At 36.6% G+C, this 25,827-nt stretch overlaps 1 protein-coding gene across 1 annotated transcript in view; it reads right to left on the minus strand.

Annotated features, from left to right (window-relative positions):
* Positions 1 to 25,827, minus strand: part of ryr1b (ryanodine receptor 1b (skeletal)) — a 230,498-nt gene that overhangs the window by 187,765 nt on the left and 16,906 nt on the right. Inside the window, 3 exon segments of the mRNA XM_061877905.1 lie at positions 1,101 to 1,175; positions 7,904 to 8,005; positions 8,083 to 8,205. Coding sequence (XP_061733889.1) covers positions 1,101 to 1,175; positions 7,904 to 8,005; positions 8,083 to 8,205 — 300 coding nt within the window.

Genomic DNA, 25,827 nt, shown 5'->3' on the forward strand with positions numbered 1-25,827 from the left:
TACTTTTTGAATCCGATACCAATAATTTCCGATATCACATTTTAAAGCATTTATCGGCCGATAATATCGGCAGTCCGATATTATCGGACATCTCTAATTCTAATGTTAGTATATGTCACGTACCAAGTTATATGACTTTGGGGTATACGGTTACAAAAACAGCTAGAAAATTTGGCATGCTAATATTCGTATATGTCAAGTACCAAGTTATATGATTGGGGTATATGGTTGCAAAATTAACTAAAAAAGTTAGCATACTAACAGTTAGCATGTGTCACGGATTAATTTATATGACTCTACTGAGTACGGCTGCGAGTTTAGCCTAGAAAAAAAAAGGTAAAATTAGCTAAGAAAAAAAAGTTAGAATGCTAATGTTAGCATATGGCACATACCAAGTTATATGACTGAAGTGTACAATGGCAAAATTGTCAAACAAAGTTAGCATGATAATATTTATGACTAAGGGCCTGCGAAATGAACTAAAAATGTGTCAAATTAGCTGAAAAAGTTGTTATGCTAATGTTAGCATATGTCAAGTACAAGTTATATGAATCTGGGGTAAACAGTAGCAAAACTATATGAAAAAGTTAGCATGCTAGTAATCATAGTATATGTCAAGTACCAAGTTATATGATTGTGGGGTATATGGTTACAAAATTTACAAACAAAGTTAGCATGCTAAAAGTTAGCATGTGTCACGTATCAAGGTATATGACTCCACTGAGTACAGCTGCAGGTGCACCGCGGCAAGAGAGGTTAAAAAAGTTAGCGTGCTTACGCTAGTATGCTAACATTTAGCGTGTGGGACAGACCAAGTTATAAGACTAAGACACAGGGCTGCAAAATTAGCAATAAAGAGTGTAAAGTTAGCTAAAAATTTTTTTGCATGCTAGCAGTTGACTAACAAGAACGGGGAGCATTTTGAGTTTAGAAGTGTTCAAATCGGTTGAGAAATGAGAGATACGTAGAAGTTTATATATTGGCCAATTTAATTTTGAAATGAGAATATTTCCTGGCAATTCCTGGTAATCTGGTCATTCTGTAAAGCATGTTGGCTTGAATGTCCAGGATGAGAGGAGTGAGAAGCAGACTGGTCTTACCATGCCTGAGTGGTTGTGTCTCAGGAGGATGGCGTGGCCGTACAGCAAGGTGCGGTGGCCGCCACCTTGGGAGGACTGGGGAAGCACATGCCACATTCCACACATTAGCATCACAAATGTTTAGGAAATAAACAATAATTCCCCCCCAAAATGATCATGAGCACCGAATTTATTTGAATGACCCAATCCAAACAACCTTCCCTAGTCATGGTGCAGAAAGAAAACTTCAAACAGCACAAAGATTAAACACGCACTCCACCTTGTGCATGTTATGAAAAAAAAATGTTCCATTACTATTAAAAATTCGAAATTACACCCATTTAAATCCCATGATGGGAAAGATGCATAACACTCTCCGCACTTATTTATGTTTCGTGCATTTTAGTTGCTTGATATTTCTGATTGATTACAAAACTTTAAGAAGATCACTTATGTTTCGTGCATTTTAGTTGCTTGAATATTTCTGATTGATTACAAAACTTTAAGAAGATCATCACAGAAGTAAACAATATGGGAGTCAAACTTTCACATATTCTATTATAATATATAATAACTAAATATTAATTATAGATCTATTATATTAATATATGTAAACACACACATATGTATATATATACATATATAAGTATATATACATATATACACAAATATAATATATACATAGACATATATTCTATACTTATACACACATATATAATATATATATACAAATATACACATACAATATGTACATATATATTTTCAAATATATATATATATATATAAACACATAATATATACATATGCATACATATATATGCATGTATATATTCTATACAAATTCATATATATATACACTATACATATATACATGTATACATATATGTATATATACATATATATGTATGTATATATATATATATATTTATATATATATATATACTCATATAGAAATACATATATGTATAAATGGATTTTTATATATACACACATTTATATATACATACATACATACATATATATATTCAAATATATATATAAACACATAATATATACATATGCATACATATATATGCATGTATATATTCTATACAAATGCATATATATACACTATACATATAGACATATATGTATATACATAATGTATGTATATATATATATATATACACATATAGAAATACATATATGTATATATGGATTTTTATATATACACACATTTATATATACATATACATACATACATACATATATAAATACATACATATATATACACATCCATAAATACACACACACATATATATATACACACATATATATGTATATATGTATACATATAAATAAATACATGTATATACATACATGTATACATATATATATATAGACACACACATATATATACATATATACATTCATATATACATATACACACATATCTATATACATATATATATAGACACACACATATATATACATGTATATATATATATATACATGTATATATATATGTATGTATATACACACACATATATATATACATGTATATATATACTGTATATATATACACACACATATACATACATACATACATATATATATATACATATATATATATATATATATATATATATATATATATATATATATATATATATATATATATATATACATCTTCGCGCACTAGCTCAGGCTCCTGATCGGTGTGGCGTCTTCAGTAGACAAAATGAGTTTCCTCCGCCGTGTGGCTGGGCTCTCCCTTAGAGATAGGGTGAGAAGCTCTGCCATCCGGGAGGAGCTCAAAGTACAGCCGCTGCTCCTCCACATCAAGAGGAGCCAGATGAGGTTGTTCGGGCATCTGGTCAGGATGCCACCCGACCGCCTCCCTAGGGAGGTGTTTAGGGCACGTCCAACCGGTAGGAGGCCACAGGGAAGACCCAGGACACGTTGGGAAGACTATGTCTCCCGGCTGGCTTGGGAACGCCTCGGGATCCCCCGGGAAGAGCTAGACGAAGTGGCTGGGGAGAGGGAAGTCTGGGCTTCTCTGCTTAGGCTGCTAACCCCGCGACCCGACCTCGGATAAGCGGAAGTACATGGATGGATGGATATATATATATATATATATATATATATATATATATATATATATATATATACAGTATACACACACACCTATGGGTTAGGGTGAGCAAAACAATGAGGTCCATCGTGTTCAGAGGAAGGCATTGCCATTTGCACCAAATGTTAAAAAACATCACGCTTTAAGACATCAGTTGAAACGGCTAAGTGTGCACCAACTACAGCTGAATCAGTTATCGGTATTGAGAAGCAGGAAGTTCGGGAAAAAAAACACGATACGGAACAGCGTTTGGTCTCTTCTGGCAGTCGATATATATAGAGCAGCAGCAGGTCAACTTAAGAGTGTTTTAAGTTGCAAGCAAAAAAAATTGTTGAAAGTATAAAACTCTAGCATGTTTATTATTATTACAACAAATAGCCTTTACTGTTTTTTAAATAGACGCTAGGGCTGGGAATCTTTGGGCTCCACACAGTTCGATTCCATTCTTGGGGGTAATGATTTGATTCAGAATCCATTTTGGATTCAAATGAAATATTTTTGATAATATTGGGTGTCAGTTTTATGATGAACTACATTCCTCCATAAAATAAACATCTCTGAAAAATGTCTATATTACTTCAAATAAAAGTGATTTAAAAAAAAATAAATAAGATTAGACAATTTAAATAGATTTTTGATAATTTTTAATCGATTAAGAATCGTTTCAGTTTAGCATACATTTTTATTCAATTGAATTGTCAGCATAAATTGAAGGATCTAAGTTATGCGGCACTACACACTAATTACACTTAATTATTTTACACTGAATTTTCACCCACTCAATTTCAAAATATTGTATTTTTACAAACCGAATTTTTAAACAAATGTACCTCCCACATTTTTATTTAATTAAATTGTCAGTATTAATAATTATTATCAGTTAATTTTGTTGCACACTGAATTTTAAAACACAGAATTTTTAAACATACACATTTTGCCCACAAATTTTTATATAATTAAGTTGATTTGATGGTTCTCGCAGACTACACGCTAATTATTTTACACTGAATTCTGATATAGTGAATTCTAAAACACTGTACTTTAACAATATAAGGAGAGCGCTAGAGATGCGCGGTTTGTGGTCACAACCGCAGAGTCCGCGGATAAACCGCGGGTCGGGCGGGTGACATGACGAAAAAATAGATTTTAAATAGATTTGGGTGGGTGGTGGTTGAACCAATTCGGAAATATATATTGTAATAATCCCAGAAATGTAGGCTCATAAAACTTCTTCGTTTGTCTTGTCTTTATTGCACAAGATGTAATACAACCACACATCAGCTCTCATGTCTCGAACACTTTTCTGGGACAACTCGAACTCTCACTTCCTGTCGTTAACGTCACTTCCCTATCTCTACCGGAAGTCCCGCCCCCCAGCCAAAGTCATTGGCTAACACCTCGTAGCCAGCCGCTACATTATACATAGTTAAATGTTATGTTGAAGCGGTTCATTTAGCCTACTGACGTGTATTTATAAATGGTTGATTTATATAGGCTAGTAGGTTAAGTGTTGTACCTGACAACTCTTGATGGTACAATCCATATATCACGTCACAGACAACGTCACGCTAACATCACGTGACACCTCTGATGAAGGCTGCAAAAGCAAGGTAGCCCAAACTTGTCAGGTCCAACACTGTACCTTACTAGCCTATATAAATCAACCATTTATAAATAGTTAAATGTTGTTACCCACATACGAAAAACGAGCAGCACTCTTTGAAACAGTATGTGGGCATACTTTTATTTTGAAGTGTCTCGTTTGGTCTGTCGACGGATGTAAGGAAGCTACTTCCGGGTATGGCCAACGAGGTATTTGTCATTTGTTGGTATTTTACTTGGTAAAAATGTTTGATCCACATGCTGTGCATGTTATTATTTTTACGTTTGTAACGTGCTTTATTTATTACAGTTTTCACGGTGAATTTGAAGGGAAAGTAAGCCTTCAAATAAATTAGTTCAAGAAAGCCATTGTGTCAGTGCTATTTGGAGGGAGTTACACTTTCTAACCTCACTAATGCCTTGCATCGGCTATATTAGATATATAACAACGGGCGGGTGGCGGGCGGTTGTGGCTTTGATGAAATGTTGGTTCGGATGGGTGGCGGGTTGATGACAACTTTAGTGATGCGGTTGCGGATGATATAATTGTCTATCCGCGCATCTCTAGTGAGTGCCTTGCATGGCAGCTCCCGCCATCAGTGTGTGAATGTGTGTGTGTGAATGGGCGAATGTGGAAATACTGTCAAAGCACTTTGGACTCCTTAAAAATGGGTAGAAAAGCGCAATACAAGTACAAACCATTTACCATTTACCAATATGAATTTTTCAACACAAATGTCGCTCCCAAAATTGTATTCAGTTAAATTGTCAGTTATTTTTGTTACACACAAAATTTTAAAACACTGTATTTTAACAAACTGATTTTTAAAAATGACAAATTTTGTGTGCAAATTTTAATTTAATTTTATTGATTTGATGTTTTTGGCAGACTACACGCATATTTTTTTACACTGAATTTTTATATAGTGAATTTTAAAACACTGTACTTTAACAATAGATTTTTAAACAAAAATGTTGCTCCTAAATTTATTAATTAATAACAATTATCATTATCAGTTAATTTTGTTACACACTGATTTTTTAAAAACTGCATTTTAACAAACTGAAATTTTAAACAAACATTTTGCTCAAAAATGTACTCAATAATAAATATTCAATAAAACTGTCAGCATACTTCAATGTATGCTGACAATTTGCAGGCTACTAATTTTTTTACACTGAATCCCTTCAACTGCATTTTAAAACACTATTTTAACAAACATAATGTTCAAACCCAAAAAATGTGCTCGCATATTTTTATTTCATTAAATTGTCAGCATAATTTGATGTAAAAAAAAAAAAAAAAAAAAAAATTTCAATCTGCTACATCAATTTTGTGTCAAAAAATACCTTTTATAATAGGGACGAAAAATGTACTTCCATTAAAAAAGTAAAACTTTTTTTTACAGTGAGTTTTTGACTCTTTTTTACCGTAAAATCAACTGACTTTTCTATTCCAGTGTACAAAAGAGTACAACTGTTTGTAGGAAAGGTAAGACACAACAGCTGAATGTGATTGTAAGGAGACAATGAATATGCAAGACCACGCTGGAACATCTAGAAGAACATCAGGCGAGATCTTTGTGTGACAAGCACCACACCTGAATGTCATGAAAGGTGCATAAACACACCTGAATGTCATGAAAGGTGCATAAACACACTTGAATGTCATGAAAGGTCCATAAACACACCTGAATGTCATGAAAGGTCCATAAACACACCTGAATATCATGAAAGGTGCATAAACAACACCTGAATGTTATGAAAGGTGCATAATGATGGAGCATGACTGGTCCCTCAGTCACGCTGGAAGCATGAACGTGATCCCATGTGACCACAACATGGACACCTGTCACATTGACGCACGAAACAGGAAGTGCAAGCAGACAATACACGCTGGCAGACATACCCACTTGTCCAAATCGACTGCCTGCTTGAGCGTGAGGGGAAGGGAGGAGGTCCGTAAGGAAACCATTGTAAAATACATGCAAATAAAGTCTGTAGGACCACCTGCACAATGCATTAGGAAATATTTCTCCCACTTCAAAAAAACCCATTGATTTAAAATGAATAAATGCACAAATAATAATGAATAAAAAATATTAATTTCCCTCTAAAAACATTAATACAAATATATACATAAATAAATATTAAAAAAATTAAAAATAATAATTTCCCCCCCGAAAAACATTGATAAAAATATATTTAGAAATAAATAGAGAAAATTAAGAAATAAATATTCCTCCCCCCCAAAAAATAAAATGAATAAATTATATTAAATAAATAAATAATTTCACGAAATAAATTTGTAACAAATACATAAATAAATAAATAATACAAAATAAATAAAGGAAAACAATATTTCTCCCAAAAAGAATCATTAATAAAAAATGTATAAATAAAAAAGAATAAAAAAATGAAGAAAAATTTATAAAAAATGAAAAACCTTAAAAAAAATTTATTAAGAAATGATATTAGAAAAGAACAAATATTCAAACCCAAAAAATTTAATAAATAATCTTGAATCTTTATTAAATTTATAATTATTAAAAATCTATAATTTTCCAAAAGAAATTTGTAACAAATATATAAATAATAAAAACAAACAAATAATTTCCCCCCAAAAAACCTAAATAAAGAATAAATTGATGAATGTTAATATTTATATATATATATATATATATATATATATATATATATATATATACATATAAATAATACAAAATAAATACAAAAAAAACGTTAGTAAAAATACATTTAGAAATAAAAATTAAAAATGAAGAAATTTCCCCCCCTCCAAAAAATAAATCAATATTGATTAAAAAAACTAATTAAAAATGTCTCCCAAAATGAATAGCAAATATGAATAAATTATAAAAAAAAGAATAAAAATCCCCCCCTGAAAAACCTTGACAAAAAATTTATAAATATTTTTCAATGAAGAAATAAAAAATATGAAATAAATAAATAATATTGGCCAAAAATCATCAACAATATATAAATCAATTATAATAACCCAATACATAAAGAAATAAATAATAATTAAAAAAAACAAATGAATAAAAAATAAATATAGTTCCATCCATTTGTCTCATTTTGAGAGCCCTACCTCGGTCATCTCCACCGTGTTGGCCAGCATCTCCTGCAGGGCGCGCACCGACAAGGACTGCTCCAGGATGAAGTTGCATATCGCCAAGTCTGGAGGCACTTTCTGCAAAAGGAAGGAGTGAGTTCAGAGGATGGAGGACAAGCAGAGAGGCATCACCATGATATTCCAAGTGGGCGCACCTGAGCATTGGACGTGGTCTCCAGGAAGCAGAGGCGGTTCCCGAAGCCCTCGCAGGACAGACAGAGTTTGATCTGCTGCTCCTTCAGGATGGAGGCGGTGCACTGCAGAACCACCTGGTCGTCCTGCATGCACAAATCCACATTAAACACCCTTATAGGCTCACATCAAGCTATATTTCAAGGTAGGCAGGATTTTTTGGCTTTTTCTTGAGCTTTTTTAGTCTTTTTCGATTTAGCAAGCGAGAAGAATTCATCTTGTCATAATTGGCCATGAGGCATGTGCATGTAATTGTGATGGACGCTGTAGAGTAGAAAAATAACCTTGTGGGAAGAGTTTAAAAAATATACAAAGCAAAACAAACTAGGACTGAACGTTATGGCAGTAAATTGTATATAATGGTTATCTGTCGATATCCATTATTATTCGTATTTTTTTTTGACCTGCGGAAATAAAGACCATTAGAAAAGTATAATATATGCAAACATTTTTATCCTTCCTGTAATCATAACCACCTCAGCAATCAAGGCAAACACTCAAACAATGTAAACAAAACATTAAAATCACATCAAATTAACAATAAGCTCTTAAAATAAGGATTATGTAGGAAATGATGAATAAAGTGTAAGAAATAATGTGAAAATGTAAACATAGAGAATCCTGAGGAGAACTAGTGTATTTTCTGCAGGTTTAGTGGCAGGAAGTTACAGCTGTGCTCGAAAGGTTGAGGCCCTATTAGCGCTCTTACCTTGTGGTCTGACCATAGTCAGACCAATGTGGTCTGACTTGGTCCCTCTGGAAAATATCCAAAAACCTGTCCAAGTGACTTTTCCTCTTTTATCAACAATTTTGTCATTCAGAATCAACCGCGGGCCAACCAAACTTGATAGTTGATACTGTCGCCACTCCCACTCATCAGTGATCACTTCCTGCATCGGTTACCAGAGAGCGAGTGCCTTTTCTTCATTCAACCAACCTTGCTTTGCAAAATAAGTAAAAGTAAATAAAATAACTATTTATCGAACACATTTTTTATGGATATAGTTTACATATATGTAAATAGATAGATAGATAGATAGATAGATAGATAGATAGATAGATAGATAGATAGATAGATAGATAGATAAATAGATAGATATAAAATGTGTTTGATAAAATGTTCTCTTTTCTTTTTCACCTCTGACTACTTTATTGTTTAAAGTGACTTTTTGTGATCTTTTTGGTGACTTGCACTTTTCGTTTTAGGACAATATATTTTATATATCGTGTTAGGAAGAGATATATATACATGTGTGTGTGTATGTATATATATATATATATATATATATATATATATATATATACACATACATATATATAGTATATATATATATATTTATCTATATATATACATATATGTATGTATATATACACATGTATATACTGAACATACATACATATATATATATATATATATATATATATATATATATATATATATATATATATATATATATATATATATATATATATATATATTTATATATATATATATATGTATATATATATATACACATACATATACAGTGGGGCAAAAAAGTATTTAGTCAGCCACCGATTGTGCAAGTTCTCCGGTCTGTAATTTTCATCATAGGTACACTTCAACTTTGAGAGACAGAATGTGAAAAAAAAAATCCAGGCCCTATTCATTCTTTCCTTAACACGAATCAATCGTCCTGTCCCCTTAGCAGAAAAACAGCCCCAAAGCATGATGTTTCTACCCCCATGCTTCACAGTAGGTGTGGTGTTCTTGGGATGCAACTCAGTATTCTTCTTCCTCCAAACACGACGAGTTGAGTTTATACCAAAAAGTTATATTTTGGTTTCATCTGACCACATGACATTCTCCCAATCCTCTGCTGTATCATCCATGTATCCATCAGTGAGAGCTTTGAATGGTTGACCAAATACTTATTTTCCACGACAGGCACCAACTACTTTGCGGTCCAGCACCTCCCTCGTGACATGTTCAAAGTTCTTCTGGAGGTGGGAATTGAAACTTTCTCTGACAGGAGACTCTGTCCGGCGTTCCCAGCAGACCCTCACAATGCGTTCCAAGCTGAAGAAGGAGTCCTATTGGGTTATTTTGGCTCATAGGACTCTGGAGTCAGTGGACAGTTACCGACAGGCCAAGCGGTGTGCAGCTTCAGCGGTCACGGAGGCAAAAACTCGGACATGGGAAGAGTTCGGAAAAGCCATGGAAAACGACTTCCGGACGGCTTCGAAGCGATTCTGGACCACCATCCGCCGCCTCAGGAAGGGGAAGCAGTGCACTGTCAACACCGTGTATGGTGCGGATGGTGTTTTGCTGACCTCAACTGCAGATGTTGTGGATAGGTGGAAGGAATACTTCCAAGACCTCCTCAATCCCACCAACACGTCATCCTATGAGGAAGCAGAGCCTGGGTATTCTGTGTTGGGCTCTCCTATTTCTGGGGCTGAGGTTGCAGAGGTAGTTAAAAAGCTCCTCTGTAGCAAGGCCCCGGGGGTGGATGAGATCCGCACGGAGTTCCTTAAAGCTCTGGATGCTGTGGGGCTGTCTTGGTTGACAAGACTCCGCAGCATCGCGTGGACATCGGGGGCGGTACCTTTGGATTGGCAGACCGGGTGGTGGTCCCTCTCTTTAAGAAGTGGGACCGGAGGGTGTGTTCCAACTATCGTGGGATCACACTCCTCAGCCTTCCCGGTAAGGTCTATTCAGGTGTACTGGAGAGGAGGCTATGCCAGATAGTCGAACCTCGAATTCAGGAGGAACAGTGTGGTTTTCGTTCTCGTCGTGGAACTGTGGACCAGCTCTAGGGTGCATGGGAGTTTGCCCAACCAGTCTACATGTGCTTTGTGGACTTGCAGAAGGCATTCGACCGTGTCCCCCGGGAAGTCCTGTGGGGAGTGCTCAGAGAGTATGGGGTATCGGACTGTCTGATTGTGGCGGTTTGCTCCCTGTACGATCAGTGTCAGAGCTTGGTCCGCATTGCCGGCAGTAAGTCGGACATGTTTCCAGTGAGGGTTGGACTCCACCAAGGCTGCCCTTTGTCACTGATTCTGTTCCTAACTTTTATGGACAGAATTTCTAGGCGCAGTTAAGGTGTTGAGGGGTTCCGGTTTGGTGGCCGGGGGATTAGGTCTCTGCTTTTTGCAGACAATGTGGTCCTGATGGCTTCATCTGGCTGGGATCTTCAGCTCTCACTGGATCGGTTCGCAGCCGACTGTGAAGCGACCGGAATGAGAATCAGCACCTCCAAGTCCAAGTCCATGGTTCTCGCCCGGAAAAGGGTGGAGTGTCATATCCGGGTTGGGGAGGAGATCCTGCCCCAAGTGGAGGAGTTTAAGTACCTCGGAGTCTTGTTCACGAGTGAGGGAAGAGTGGACCGTGAAATCGACAGGCGGATTGATGCAGCAATTTCAGTAATGCGGACGTTGTATCGATCCGTTGTGGTGAAGAAGGAGCTGAGCAGGAAGGCAAAGCTCTCAGTTTACCGGTAGATCTACGTTCCCATCCTCACCTATGGTCATGAGCTTTGGGTCATGACCGAAAGAACAAGATCACGGGTACAACCGGCCAAAATGAGTTTCCTCCGCCGTGTGGCGGGGCTCTCCCTTAGAGATAGGGTGAGAAGCTCTGCCATCTGGGAGGAGCTCAAAGTAAAGTCGCTGCTCCTCCACATCGAGAGGAGCCAGGTGAGGTGGTTCGGGCATCTGGTCAGGATGCCACCCGAACGCCTCCCTAGGGATGTGTTTAGGGCACGTCCAACCGGTAGGAGGCCACGGGGAAGACCCAGGACACGTTGGGAAGACTATGTCTCCAGGCTGGCCTGGGAACGCCTCGGGATCCCCCGGGAAGAGCTGGAGGAAGTGGCTGGGGAGAGGAAAGTCTGGGCTTCCCTGCTTAGGTTGCTGCCCCCGCAACCCGACCTCAGATATATATATATATATATATATATATATATATATATATATATATATACATATATATATATATATATATATATATATATATATATATATATATATATATATATACATACATATATATACATATATATATATACATATATATATATATATATATATATATATATATATACATACATATATATACATATATATATATACATATATATATATATATATATATATATATATACATATATATATATATATATATATATATATACATACATATATATACATATATATATATACATATATATATATATATATATATATATATATATATATATATATATATATATATATATATATATATACACATGTAATCCATATCAATATCTGCTGCTTTTTGAGAAGAGCGATACAGTTTTGTATAGTCTCCAAAAGTCCAAAAAGATCAGAAAAAGTAACTTTTTTAAAAATGTATTCAGAGGTGAAAAATAAAAAATAGAACGCTATTGATATATATATATATATATATACATATACATATATATGTATATATATATACATGTCTATATATATATATATATATATATATATATATATACATATACATATATATGTATATATATATACATGTCTATATATATATATATATATATATATATATATATATATATATATAGACATGTAATCCATATCAATAACGTTCTATTTTTTCTTTTTCACCTCTGAATACATTTTTAAAAGTTACTTTTTCTGATCTTTATATATATATATATATATATATATATATATATATATATATATATATATATATATATATATATAGAACAAAAACAAATGACATTTCTTTGTTTGTTCTGCTGCTCTTTAAGATGAGCAATACAGGTTTTTATAGTCTCCAAAAGGATTTAAAAAAAAAAAAGATTAAAAAAAAGAGAGTTTAAATACTAAATATAGGGACAAACATTCCAAGTTGGCAAACACTAATCCCTCTTTCTACGTCTTCTTATTCTCTGGCAAACAAGTTGTAGTTTTGGTGAACATCGCAACCTTGTAGGCGGATTAATCATGACGAGTGTGCAATAAGCGAGGGCAGACAGGGTCACACCAAAACCACTTGTGGCAGCCAATGGCTGAAATAGGAACACTGTAGCTTTAATACCAACATCCCTCTTCGTGCTGGCAGAGCGCTAACGAAGAGCAATTTGCCGGTGGCAATAAACAGCCCCTACCCCGTGGCCTCTCCCCACCTGACACACCACATTCTCAGCTGTTCTCTGCTCTCAAGAAGATCCACCACCACGCTGCACACATTTCTGATTCCGCCCCTCCCAAAGGATATTTTGGTGTTTGACCAGCTCGCTCCACGTGGCAGAGTTTTGGGTACCGCGCCGCACCTTTTAAGCAGGGAGGTTGAGGACGCACCGCGGGACAAACGGAAAGTGACTCATATCGGTGGCCTTGTAAAAAGTTTGCCAATGTGTCCTCGCCACCGTCCTATCTGTGATTGACAGGTGGGTCGGCTGGAGCACGGCACTTCAACTTGTGGCACGCGGGCCACAAATACAAAATTAAAAACCATCTTAGTGGAAAATAATGGGCACAATGTGTTGTCATGTGACACTATTGTTCATTTATTCAATGTTTTTATGTTATTTTTTTTATAAATGGCGGTGATGATAATGTATAGGAAGGATTTTTAATCACTGTTATGTTGGAATTCTTACTGAAATTGATACTGTTGTTGATATTATTGATTTTTGTTGGATAGTATACTATTGGATTGTTTAGTGTCATGTTTGTGTGTCCTCTCAATTGCTCTGTTGATTGCTATTCTGAGTGTTGCTGGGTTTGGTTTTGGAATTGGAATTGTATTATTACTGTATTATTGTGTATTTATTTTGTTGGACTGATTTATAAAAAACAAAAACAAAACAAAAATCCCCTGATCTGAACTTGGATCCAAGCAAGGAAAAACTCCAAAAGCCCAAACTGGGAAAAAGAAGAACCCTTGTGACGGGGCTACAGATTTGAGGCCATTCAGTAGAAACATTTAAGTCTCACCTTAAAACTCATTTGTATACTCTAGCCTTTAAATAGACTCCCTTTTTAGACCTGTTGATCTGCCATTTCTTTTCTTTTTCTCCTATGTCCCACTCTCCCTTGTGGAAGGGGTCCGGTCCGATCCGATGGCCATGGATGACGTACTGGCTATCCAGAGTCGGGACCCAGGATGGACTGCTCGTCCAGAGTCGGGACCCAGGATGGACCGCTTGCCTGTGTATCGGCTTGGGACATCTCTGCGCTGCTGATGCACCTCCGCTTGGGATGGTTTCTCCCTGGCTCCACTGTGGACGGGACTCTCGCTGCTGTGTTGGATCCGCTTTGGACTGGACTCTCGCGGCTGTGTTGGATCCATTATGGATTGAACTTTCACAGTATCATGTTAGACCCGCTCGACATCCATTGCTTTCGTCCTCTCCAAGGTTCTCATAGTCATCATTGTCACCGACGTCCCACTGGGTGTGAGTTTTCCTTGCCCTTATGTGGGCTCTACAGAGGATGTCGTAGTGGTTTGTGTTATAGTTTGTGCAGCCCTTTGAGACACTAGTGATTTAGGGCTATATAAGTAAACAGTGATTGATTGATTGATTCTAAAACCTTCATTCTAGTTTGATTTAGCCACTCCTTTACCACTTTTGACGTGAGTTTGGGGTCATTGTCCTGTTGGAACACCCAACTGCGCCCAAGAACCAACCTTCGGGCTGATGATTTTAGGTTGTCCTGAAGAATTTGGAGGTAATCCACCTTTTTCATTGTCCCATTTACCTTCTGTAAAGCACCAGTTCCATTGGCAGCAAAACAGGCCCAAAGCATAATACTACCACCACCATGCTTGACGGTAGGAGAACCCAAAATCATCAGCCCGGAAGTTGGGTCTTGGGCGCAGTTGGGTATTCTAACAGGACAATGACCCCAAACACACATCAAAAGTGGTAAAGGAATGGCTAAATCAGGCTAGAATTAAGGTTTTAGAATGACCTTCCCAAAGTCCTGACTTAAACGTTTGGACAATGCCAAAGAAACAAGTCAATGTCAGAAAACCAACAGATTTAGCTGAACTGCACCAATTGTGTCAAGAGGAGTGGTCACAAATTCAACCAGAAGCTTGTGGATGGCTACCAAAAGCGCCTTATTGCAGTGAAACTTGCCAAAGGACATGTAAGCAAATATTAACATTGCTGTATGTATACACTTTTGACCCAGCAGATTTGCTCACATTTTAAGTAGACCCATAAAAGAACCAAACTTCATGAATGTTTTTTGTGACCAACAAGTATGTGCTCCAAACACTCCATCACAAAAGAAATAAGATTTGTAGAAGTTATTAAAAACTAAAGACAGCCATGACATTATGTTTTTTACAAGTGTATGTCAACTTTTGATCGTGATATAAATCATTATTGCAAGTTTGTCCTTAAATAAAATAGTGAACATACTAGACAACTTGTCTTTTAGTAGAAAGTAAACAAACAAAGACTCCTAATTAGTCTGGTGACATATGCAGTAACATATTGTGTCATTTATCATTGTATTATTTTGTCAACATTATAAAGGACAAGTGGTAGCTGAGATAGGCTCCAGCACCCCCGCGACCCCGAACGGGACAAGCGGTAGAAAATGGATGGATAGATGTGGTAAAAAATAGATTATTAATCTACTTGTTCATTTACTGTTAATAACTGCTTACTTTCTGTTTTAACATGTTCTATCTACACGTCTGTTAAAATGTAATAATCACTTATTCTTCTCTTGATTGATACTTTACATTAGTTTTGGATGATACCACAAATTTAGGTATCGATCCAATACCAAGTAGTTACAGGATCATACATTGGTCATAATTCAAAGTCTTCATGTGTCCAGGGACATATATTTACTGACTTTATAAACATAATATATTTTTTTTTTAATAGGAAAAAAGATTTTGTGACGATAAAAAATGCCAGTTATCATAGTAGTATCGACTAGAAATGCTCTTGTACTTGGTATCATTACAGTGGATGTCAGGTGTAGATCCGTCCATGACATTTGTTTACATTCAGGGGAGCAGGCTTGCTGTTAGCGGTGAGCTAATGTATCCTCCTACAGTATGTTTATCTGCATGTTTAGCTAATCCTCCTCCTGCAGTAAAAATGATACTTGTAAAAAACTGACTTGGTACTTGGTAGCTGCCATCTAGCTAGCCATGTCTTAAAGCACCTCTTCCAGAGGGCGTTTCAGTGTTATATCTTCACCTTTATTGCTTAAGCCAAAATGCGTCCATTCTCCCTTTTCTGTCTACACACTGTGTCTCCTTTTAAGTATTCCATGTGTGTGCGTTGTTGCACATGCTCCTTTGCTCCTAAAACCAGCAATGTCATGATGTGATATCATGCCTGTTAAAAAAATAAATATGGGGGACCGGTACTTTTCAAACAGTGTAGTACCGTTTTTGATTCATTAGAACCGCAATACTATACTAGTACCGGTATATTGTACTACCATTGTGGGTACTGTGGGGGGACCTGCGGACCTGCAGCAAAGCCGGATGTGCCAGGACCGGCTTCAAGATCAGCAATAGGTGCGTAGATGGCCCACCTGGGCGCGTTTATCTAATCACCTGTCGCTCTGTTAAAAAGGCAGCAGCCGGGAAAGAAAAGAGTTGTTGCTGGTGTTTGGTGAAGCGCGAGCATAAACGAGAGCGAGAGCAAGATTGACGTAGTGATTACTGAGAAGGAAGCCAAAGTACATTTATTGAAAAATAAATCATTGTTCACAAAGATGAACAAGGCTGTCATGTCCGTGCTTGGTGGTCCGAAGAACCCGGAGGTGCAAGACCTCCACAGGTGCACTTATTGAATGATTGACGGTGCTATATCTGATCAAACGGACCAGCGAATTCAGCTCAAATCCAGAGAGCGACTCACTTTTTTGCAGCAGGTTCCTGAAAACACGCAAGCATTTGATTTTAGGGTCATTTAGTAGCGTCCTCTAGAGCAGTGGTCCCCAACCACCGGGCTCGATTGGTACTGGGCCTCAGAATAATTTTTTATTAATTTTAATTGTATCTATTTATTTATTTTTTACTAAATCAACATTAAAAAAACAAGATACACTCACAATTAATGCACCAACCCAAAAAAAACTCCCTTTTTCATGACAAAAGAAAAAAAAAAAAAAGAATTTGCTAACCCACCCATGGGCTTTTGTGATTGATGCTGTATTACTGCCTTTTCAAGATTGAAGCAAAACACTCCTGTTCTCGCTAATATCACAATCTCTCTCTCTCTCTCTCTCTCTCTCTCTCTGCTTTCTTTCAGCAGCATACACTTGCTTCTCTGTAAACAGATGTTTTTGGAGATCTCTCAAAAAATACTTCAAAGATTTTAACTTTCTTCAGACATTTGTTTGTTAAATAAGAAAAAATCCTAAAAACAGCATCCAGACAACATGTCTTTAGGTACTTAATTTCAGTTTAATATTAATTTACTGCACCATATCCAAAATAAGAATAACAGTCCAGGGGCCTTATGTATTAAGAGTTGCGTGGATTTCCTACTAAAACAAAATGGCGTACGCTCAAATCCAGAACAGTTTCAGGTGTAATAAAGTGTTGTAATTAAGTGGGAAATCATTAATAATTCAAATGAATTAATAACATAAATCCGTCACATTTCGTTTTTACATCCCAATCGACATGGAATTGACCTGACACCGCCCATTTGAATATGCAAATCATATTCAAATTAGATACATGCCAGAGAGCACCATCAGAATTCTCCACCAAGGAGTTGGAGGTGATTTTTTGCACAGTTTCCGGCGAAAGAAAAAGGGTTGGGTGGGATAAAGGCTGTGGTCAGGGAGTAAATAAGAAATAGGTGGTGCTACGTCAGGAAGAAGGTGAAGAAAAAGATGGTTGGAAAGGTGGTGTTCATCCCGTTTGAAAATATACCTAAAACTTTAGCAGAGTTGGGAGCACTCTAAATCCCCAATCTTAATATCGTTTGTGATGATACAGTAGTCTGCTCACAGCCAGATTAGAGTTGCATGTGAACATTACTTAATAAATGGTTTGCAATATTTTACATTCAAACATTCCAGCATATCTTCGGAATTAGTCAAATATATAATTCTACACATTGAGTCTTTTAGAGTGCCAAGAGTTAATAAATAGTCAATATACCAGTGTGCAGCTTATTAAACATCACAAATGCTTTTCTTTTTAAGGAAGTTAGATTTTGTATTTTGTTTTCGATTGCTGCTATTTTAACGGTTTTTAAATACATAAACAAGGTTAATTGTGGTTGGGGGTTTTTATCACTTTGCCTGTCCTTTCTTTTAAACACATACATTAATCAGAAAAATTGGAAAAGATGGGGGAAAATATGTTTAGTTTGAATATGGTTTCTGTAGGAGGACAAACATGACACAAACCTTACCATGAATTGATTAACGTGGACCCCGACTTAAACAAGTTGAAAAACTTATTGGGGTGTTACCATTTAGTGGTCAATTGTACGGAATATGTACTGTACTGTGCAATCTACGAATAAAAGTTTCAATTAATCAATCAAAACCTTCCTAATTGTTATAAATCCCACTCTTTATATTAAACACACTTCACTGATGAGAGTATTTGGCGAGCAACGTTTTGTCCTACTAATTTTGGCGGTACTTGAACTCACTGTAGTTTGTTTACATGTACAACTTTTTCCGACGCTGCCACAGAAAGACGTGTTTTATGCCACTCCTTCTTTGTCTCATTTCGTCCACCAAACGTTTTATACTGTGCGTGAATGTAGAAAGGTAATTTTTTTATTTGGGCATACTTGGTCACTGCATAACTGCAGGCTAATCCATGCTATTTAGGCTAGCTGTATGTGCATATTGCATCATTATGCCTCGCTTGTAAGTATATTTGAGCTCATTTAATTTCCTTTACTTATGTCTGTGTATTTCATTTATATTTGCATATCTCATGACACATTACCTGTATGTAATATTGGCTGCATTTCCAATAGTTGTTTGTGTACCATGTTGTTCCAGAAAACAGCAAACATTAGCCAGCTTGCAAAGATTGTAATAAATCCATTAGAAGAAGACAGCCTGCTGTTTCCTTTAACTTGGACACACACATCTATACCTTAGCCATTTTAAGACAGTCATTTCCAGGAGTTATCTCACCCTCTCACAAGTTTTACGAATGTTCTCCAAAGATGTAAAAATGTGTAGAATAAAGATTACACTTCAACATTTCTGTCAACGAAGATTTACACCAGCCTTCCACACATAGTCATTTTGATAGTAGGCTAATACTATTAGCCTACTATCAAATTTGTTACCCCACCCATGGGATGTTGTGATTGATGTTGTATTAACTAAACTTACTTATAGTTAAGTCATTTTGATAGTAGGCTAATACACTTAAGTCATTTTGACAGCAGGCTAATATAGTTAAGTCATTTCGATAGTAGGCTAATATAGTTAAGTCATTGTGAATGTAGGCTAATATGGTTAATTTAGACACTTACATCATGTGTTGCCTTCATGATAACACTTATATAAGACTTTTAAAGTCATTTTGATAGTAGGCTAATGTAGCTGATACAGACACTTACACCATGTGTTGCCTTCATTATAACCCCTATATAAGACATTTAAAGTAATTTTGATAATAGGCTAATATAACTAAAACAGACACATCATATCATGTGTTGCCTTCATTATAACACTTATATAAGACTTTTAAAGTGATTTTGATAGTAGGTTAATATAGCTAATACAGACACTTACATCTTGTGTTGCCTTCATTATAACAGTTGTATAAGACTTTTAAAGTCATTTTGATAGTAGGCTAACATAGCTGATACAGACCCTTACATCATGTATTGCCTTCACTATAACACTTATATACGACTTTTAAAGTCATTTTGATTGTAGGCTAATATAGCTAATATAGACACATCATGTGTTGTCTTCATTATAACACTTATATAAGACTTTTAAAGTCATTTTGATAGTAGGCTAATATAGCTAATATAGACACCGACATCATGTGTTGTCTTCATTATAACACTAATATAAGACTTTTAACATCATTTTGATAGTAGGCTAATATAGCTGATACAGACACTTACATCATGTGTTGTCTTTATTATAACACTTATATAAAATGTTTCGTTTTTTTCCTTTACAAACAGATTTTTTTGTTTTATAGCTCTTTCAACATTTGGGTTGCCGACCCCTGCTCCTGGAGTTACCTCGCCTCTTATCATTTGGGAGAGAGTCCAACCCCCTCTGAACATGATAAGCGGTACAGCACAAAGATGGTACGTAAAAAAAAAGAGTCAGTGACCTAGACGTACACCTCATCAGGCACACAAAGGTGGTGCCTAATGAGAGTGACACTGCAGTGTATGTGCACATTCAGAGTGGTCCAGGTGCACCACATGAACAGCTGGCATGAAGGCAGCCCAAACTCTGCTGCTTAACTCAGCGCTTTATTAATAGACGCCGCCTTCCCCATTTGAAGGTTGACACTATGTCGCGGGCCAAACACGCGTCCTGATTATTTGACAATCTTGTCACCTTTAACGGAGCCTAGAAGGTTCCGGGTGAAGGTCAGAAGTGAAGCGCAGGTTATCGCCGGTGGGAACATACACAAGATGTTAAAAAAAAACGTACAGAGTAGGAGCTCCGGAAGACAATTTGATTGACGGACGTGTAAATCCAAGTAAAGGCAGAAACAGGAAGTGGTGCCAATGCGCAAACCCACCATGGGGATCCTCACTTTACACAAGCAGAAGTAGACACCTTTGACATCCATGCTGATTTACATTCTCATCAGATTGGTGAACCAAACCGGAGAATTAGGATGGATGCCGGAACATAAGTTGCAACCCTGCATCATTTCAGTCCTGTCACGGGGAAATATTCTATCTGCGCTTCCATACATTCATTTGGGGCGGCATGGCGCAGTGGGTAGAGCGGCCGTGCCAGAAACCTGAGGGTTGCAGGTTCGCTTCCCACCTATTCACATCAAAGTCGCTGCCGTTGTGTCCTTGGGCAGGACACTTCAACCTTTGCCCCCGGTGCCGCTCACACTGGTGAATGAATGATGAATGAATGACAGGTGGTGGTCAAAAGGGCCGTAGGCGCAAACTGGCAGCCACGCTTCCGTCAGTCCACCCCAGGGCAGCTGTGGCTACAGATGTAGCTTACCACCACCAGGTGTGAATGAATAATGGGTTCCCACTTCTCTGTGAGCGCTTTGTGTATATAACAATAGAAAAGCGCGATATAAATCTAATCCATTATTATTATTATTTTTCATTTATTTCTATTGATGTTGGTGATATCAGCAACAATACACATGGGATTATATCATCTTGCATCTAAAATGTGCGATACAAGCAATCCTGCAGCGTGTTTACTTGTGTGTGTGATATCAAGTGCGATACAAGCAGTCCTGCAGTATGTTTACTTGTGTGTGATATCAAGTGCGATACAAGGAGTCCTGCATCGTGTTTACGTGTGTGTGATGTCATGTGTGATACAACCAGTCCTGCAGTGTGTTTACTTGTGTGTGATATCATGTGCGATACAAATGGTTCGGGAGAGTGTTTACTAGTGTGTGATATCATGTGTAATACAAGCAGTCCTGCAGAGAGTTTACTAGTACTAATGTCCTCCAATAAACACACAATTTCTTATATTTTACTGAAGTCATTTACAAAAGGTAAACATGCTAGGCTAATGGCTACTGGGAGCAAGCAGCTACACAACAGCTAAGCACACAACAGCAAACAAGCTCGACAAGCGTAATAAGAATTGAAGAATAAAACAGCACATTTGTCAAATATAAAAAAGTATCAAATAATTGTAGTTGCATATTACTTAAACATACAAAGTCTCCAAGGCACAAGCGCATTAGAAAGTATCCAGTAACAAACGTGTCCGTGTCATTCAACTTACTGCATCGTGAGGTGTCGCTAAAACAACTACCACGTCACTTCAACCTGAAGACAGCATAAGTCCATTTAGATGGTTAATGATAAATAGGTTAGTGTTTTTCATAGTCACTATTGTTCTCGCTTTGACTCATTTATCTTGATCAAACCTTTTCTGACATTCCACACTGCTAAATAATTAACGTATGTATGATTCCTGCAGATATCGCATCTGTATCAACCTATGTGCAAAGCTCCAATATCGGTATGGTATCAGAAGTGAAAATGTTGTAACAGAAAGTTAACACACGCTGCAAACTTGTCTTCAACACAAGGACACTAAAATGAACATCTATGTCTAACATACACATATATTGCAGCCCTAGCTACACACCCCTAAGCATGCTGGGTAACCTGCTGAACTCCTTTCCAACACCTTACACAACATCCAGCGAGTAATAATACCTTTTTTGATGCTCTTTTTCTTATCCTATCAGGCACTGTCCACACCAACACAGGTGTTGTCACAAATGATCTACATCCACACAAGTGTCATTTCTCAACAAGCTCCATCCACCAAGAAAGGAATTAACAATCACCACTGTTATGGCAAAATTAATATTTTAGTCATCTCTTGTCTACAACCACAATTTGAGTGTAAGTGTTTGTGTTTGTGTGTGCTGTATTGGTCTGTGTTTTGTCCTAAGATAACAATTTTATGGCTCCGGTGCATTCTTAGAGCACACTGAATGGGACAAAGATTGTTGTGATGTTGAAAGATAATTAAATTATGTTGTGATTGTGTTTTGGTCAAAAGATAACTCTCCAAATGTTTTTTATTAATTCATGTTTTGTTTTCATCTTTAATCAAAAACATTCCTGGTTTTGCTAATATCACAATCCGTTTTGCTCATCTTCACCCCCTTCCTAGAATAGGACATTTCGCCCCAACTCTTCCTCCTTTTCACATTTACCAAAGCAGATATAAGCATCTTGAAGATTTAATTGTCTCTCTCACTCTCTTTCTTCCTGTCCTTCTTTCTTTCTGAAGCAGCGTTAACTTTCTACTTTGTAATCTGATTTTTTTGGGGATCTCAAAAAAATACTTACAGCTTAGTTAGTTTTATCTTACGGCGTGGCGCGGTGGTGGAGTGGTCGTGCGCAACCCAAGGGTCCCTGTTTTAATCCTCACCTAGTACCAACCTCGTCATGTCCGTTGTGTCCTTGGACAAGACACTTCACCCTGCCTGCTGATGGGTGCTGGTTAGCGCCTTGCATGGCAGCTCCCTCCATCAGTGTGTGAATGTGTATGTGAATGGGTAAATGTGGAAGTAGTGTCACAGCGCTTCGAGTACCTAAAAGGTAGAAAAGCACTATACAAGTACAACCCATTTATTTATTTATCATTTATTTTTAATAAGAAAAAGTCAAATGCACCACTCATCAGTCTTACCATCAAAAATGATCTGGGATTGCAAGCTCAGTCGGCATGGCTCCATTGTGCCGTGACTCTTGTTTCTCTCCAGATGACGTTTAAAGGGGAACTGTACTTATTTTTGGAATTTTGCCTATTGTTCACAATCCCTATGAAAGACATGAGGATGGATGGATTTTTTAAAATACATTCTAAATATTTTAAAAGTCCACTTACAGCGGAGTCGATAGGAGCTCCACTATTCCGCCTTTAAAATCGGATAAATAACCATTCAAAAAGGGCCCAACAATACTCCATTTCCATTTGGTGACTTGAATATTGACAAGTATTAGTGATATTGTAATTATAAGTGCTAACGCAGACAGATTATTTATAGTGACATCACTTCCGTGTGTCCCTATGTTTACATCATCGAGTGTTCTGCTGCTTCCTCCCTTCCTTGCTCCCCGGAAGTTTATTCTAGATCATAAATCATGACTTTCACCCGAAAAATAGATGGCTGAGGATATAATCCCACAAGTTGGGACTCTTTTACAGCCGTTTCGGACCTGGAACTGGCGAGGACGACGCAAAAAGCGTCGGTCTCACCCCCAACCCCGTATCTTGGCAAGGATTAGGAGTCATTGTTCATCTAAACGGGAATATGTAAACATCCTAGCAGTCGGCATCCTAATGACAGCAGATATTATACAGTAAGTCATGTTTTTACATGTTTTTTGGCTCTCATGAAGTCTGCGGTGAGTAAGAATCAGTGAGGAAGGGAAAAAAAGAAAATGTGATGCATTTTTTTAAATTAATACATAAAATGATCAATATAGGTAAATATTATAAATGTTACTACATTATGTATATACTTACATCATGTATACATTACATGTTATTATGAATGTTATTACATTACATATATACTTACATCATATATACATTACATGTTATTATAAATATTACTACATTACATATATACTTGCATCATGTATATATTACATGTTATTATGAACGTTACTACATTACATATATACTTACATCATATATACATTACATATATACTTACATCATGTAAATATTACATGTTATTATAAATGTTACTACATTATATAAATATTTACATCATGTATATTACATGTTATTATGAATGTTACTACATTACATATACACATACAACATGTATATATTACATGTTATTATGAATGTTACTACATTACATATATACTTACATCATGTAAATATTACATGTTTGTTACTACATTACATATATACTTACATCGTGTATATATTACATGTTGTTATGAATGTTACTACATTACATATATACTTACATCAAGTACTGTATGTATTACATGTTGTTATAAATGTTACTACATTACATATAGACTTACATCATGTATATAAACACTAATGGAGGTATTTGGATGTTTTTTAAGGTACTTAAAGTCAGAATTAAACGGGTTCCATAGGCTCCATTGTAAGCAGACTTTCGATCGCATGTATTCAATATTTAGAATGCATAAAAAATATATATCCGTCGTCTTGTCTCTCATTATGATTCTGAACGATAGGCAACATTCCAAAAAAGTGTAGTTTCCCTTTCAGCGCGCTGGCAGCCATAATCCAAGATATATGTAATTACCGACTGTATTATTAATTGGTAGTCTTTTGTTTACTATCATCATTAACCGTTTTTTGTTCTTTTATTATCAAACCAAAAATGGGGTAAAGTGGATTTTTATGTGAAGCTATTTTTCGTTTCCAAACGAAAAAAGACCCTTTTGAGTCTTCTTCGAGTCTTCGTGAACTGGACAACGTTGATGCAAAAACAATGATGCCTTTCTATTGCTATAGGGGCGGTACAGCTTGGTTGGTAGAGTGGCCGTGCGAGCAACTTTAGAGTTCCAGGTTCGATCCCCATTTCCGCCATTCTTGTCACTGCCGTTGTGTCCTTGGGCAAGACATTTTACCCAACTGCTCCCAATGCCCACACTGGTTTAAATGGAACTTAGATATTGGGTTTCACTATTTAAAGCGCTTTGAGTCACTAGAGAAAAAGCGCTAAATAAATATAATTCACTTCACTTCAATTCTAAAAGGTGGCAATAAGAAACTTGGAGAGTTTATTGCTGAGCATGTGATGTTTCAGTGGATATCATACTGGAAGCTGACTGACAGAGTTGGAAATTTGAAAGCCATGATGGAGATCAAACCATGTTAGTTTTACAAAAGGTGTCATCCACCAACACGAAGTGTTCTGCTCTCGCTTAGCTCCATCAGCTCTTCCACCGTGTTATGATCCTATTTCTGGTGGCTGCACCTGTCGCTATCACGTTGCCCCCTTCTGCTGACCAGCAGATACTTGGGATCCCGCTTCAGGAGAGCCAGCAGCAGGA

The sequence above is a fragment of the Nerophis ophidion genome, linkage group LG18 (genome assembly GCF_033978795.1).
Source record: "Nerophis ophidion isolate RoL-2023_Sa linkage group LG18, RoL_Noph_v1.0, whole genome shotgun sequence".
NCBI classification, from domain to species: Eukaryota; Metazoa; Chordata; class Actinopteri; order Syngnathiformes; family Syngnathidae; genus Nerophis; species Nerophis ophidion.